Source organism: Sardina pilchardus, chromosome 4 (assembly GCF_963854185.1).
Source record: "Sardina pilchardus chromosome 4, fSarPil1.1, whole genome shotgun sequence".
Classification (NCBI taxonomy): Eukaryota; Metazoa; Chordata; class Actinopteri; order Clupeiformes; family Clupeidae; genus Sardina; species Sardina pilchardus.
Window position 1 is genome coordinate 36990542 of NC_084997.1, and position 2751 is coordinate 36993292.

General features: G+C 37.1%; 1 protein-coding gene across 1 annotated transcript in view; it reads right to left on the reverse strand.

Moving 5' to 3' along the window:
* Positions 1-2038: 2038 nt before the first annotated feature.
* Positions 2039-2751, reverse strand: part of LOC134077941 (integrin alpha-M-like) — a 40765-nt gene continuing 40052 nt past the window's right edge. The window contains exon 10 of the mRNA XM_062533578.1: positions 2039-2467. Within this exon, the coding sequence (XP_062389562.1) occupies positions 2462-2467 (6 nt within the window). The 3' untranslated portion in view covers positions 2039-2461. The remainder of the gene's footprint in view (positions 2468-2751) is intronic.

The window sequence follows — 2751 nt, forward strand, 5'->3', positions numbered from 1 at the left end:
CATCTAATTTCCAATAAATTCCAAACAGAGATGATATGGGGACATTGTCCCAGGTCTGTTATTTACATTTAAATGTGTATCACAATACAATACTCAACATTGCCTCTGCAATTCTCTGCTATATTCTAAGTGTGCCGATTTTCACATAGAGAAGCCATTGTATCACACTATTATACATAGCTATTGTAATAGCTAATTTTCTATGTTGTTCTTTTTCTTAATTTTACTTTCAGTAATGTCCTACACATATAAGATCTAACTGACTGTCCAGATTTTACAATCATACCTCAAAAACAGTAAATCATTGTCCCCATTGACTATATTCCTATATATTCCTATATTGCATATGTCACAGGTGGTGGGGGTTGTAATCAACTCGCCAGTCAGCCTGTTGAAGGCAAATTGGCTGAATGTACAGTATGCAAAGACTTGCAATAGACATGAACAACCTTACCAGAAAATATATTCCCCACCCCTTTCCCAACAGCCCCCCAACCCACCCCCCAACACACACACTTATGCACAGTAAAGGGCCTATGTCACAGGGGCCAGGCAGACAAACCAGAAGCACAGCTTTATGTGATCAAAAATAATTGTCTCATCAATCTGTCCTGACACTATTGTATGTCCACGTTACAGGCTGTGTCCTATTATGTATTTAGAACCTTACTTAATCCAGTAGTAAAATGAATTAAATTGAGCAATATAATGGATATCACACCGTTCTGACACTAGATTAGGCCAATAACTGAGGTCAGAGCAGGCTCCTATGCTCCTCAGGGTTATTTGGGATCAGGGACAGTGGTCCTGTGTTCTCCAAGTCAAGCATTGTATGTTTCCAGGGTCCTCCAGCATTATAAAGCACATAGTAGATACCCGAATGAGCATAGGTCCCAGGATATAGGACACTGGGGACATAGAGCCTTATGAATATGAGGCCTTTGGAGCATAGGGACCAGGTAACTTAGGATGTCACTTCATGTGTGTTCACTAATTCACGGATGGGATAAATGCAGAAACCAAATTTCTTGTGTACGGAAGTATACTTGGCTTAAAAACTTGATTTACAATAATAAACAGACAAACGACATCTCTTTTTGCAACATGTGGTGGTTGTTGCATTGTGGTATATAGTTGATATAGATGATATAATGGCTTTTCTATGTAAACATGGTAAGGTTGTTCATGTCTATTGCAGGTCTCAGCATACATTTAGGCATTATGCCTCTAACAGGCTGACTGGCGAGTTGATTATACCCCCCACCACCTAGTTTGTATATGTGACATGTAAAATAGTAGTCAATGAGGACAATAATTTACTGTTTTTGAGGTATGATTATCAAATCTGGACAGTCAGTTAGATCTGATATGTGCAGGTAATGACTGAAAGTAAAATTAAGATAAAGAACAGCATAGAAAATCAGCTGTTACAATAGCTATGTATAATAGTGTGATATAATGGCTTCTCTATGTAAAAATCGGCACACTTAGAATATAGCAGAGAATTGCAGAGGCAATGTTGAGTATTGTATTGTGATACACATTTAAATGTAAATAACAGACCTGGGACAATGTCCCCATATCATCTCTGTTTGGAATTTATTGGAAATTAGATGATTGGACAAAGAAATGTGTCAAAAAAAGAGAAAATCCCCAAAATCTGACTCTGTAGTTGCCTAGCGGTCACAATTGTGACCGAAAATAAAACACTCCTTTTCACCCACTTTTTTATTAAAATTTTAAAAAATAGTAATTGATTACTTCAAAGGGTTACTCAAGGCACATGATTTGGATATTTTCATGTCTGGGAAAAATTTGGGATTAAACGGGTTAACTCCACTTTATCTTACATTAAACAATCTAAACCATACACCAAGATGATTATATTTATCTCACATCAAAGAATCTAAACCATACACCAAGATGATTATATTTATCTCACATCAAACAATTTAAACCATACACCAAGATGAATATATTCAGCTGTATTTCAACATATAAATGTTGAAAATTACACGTTTGACTATGTGTACCATAAACGATCAGACATTCAGATTTGTTAATTAATGACAAGAAAATGTGTTTATTGTTTATTTAGAATATGTCATATCACCGAATTCCATGTCATCTCACACATATTATTTGCATTTAAGTGGGAAGAAATGTTTTGCACTAATGGACAGATTTCAGTTATTAACTCCACTTCATCTCATGTCATACATTCTAAATCATAAGATGGTGTGATTCTTCATAATGTTTTGAACAGATATTTCTGGACTGGGAGTGTGTGTGTTGATACTTCAGAACTACATGATAGAGTTTCTAGAGATTCTTGAATTTCCCCTTGGGGATCAATAAATTATCTATCTATCTATCTAGAGCTTGGTTACTGATCCAGCAGGCACAATGCAGCCTTGTTGAAATGTACCTGCTGAATGGTCCTTCACTGCCATCTGCTGTCTCAAGTCTGTAATGACAGAAAAGAGCACAATTCACCATTACAGAGAGAGTAGAGCAATCAGCATGAGCGCCCCCTAGTGTTGAACTTCACCATTACAGAGATGAGAGTAGAGCAATCAGCATGAGCGCCCCCTAGTGTTGAAATTCACCATTACAGAGATGAGAGTAGAGCAATCAGCATGAGCGCCCCCTAGTGTTAAACTTCAGCATTACAAGTGAGTTCACCTGTCAGATGTGTGGTTCTAACAGGTGAACAGATGAGGTGTGTGTGTTTATAACAGGTGAGGTTAG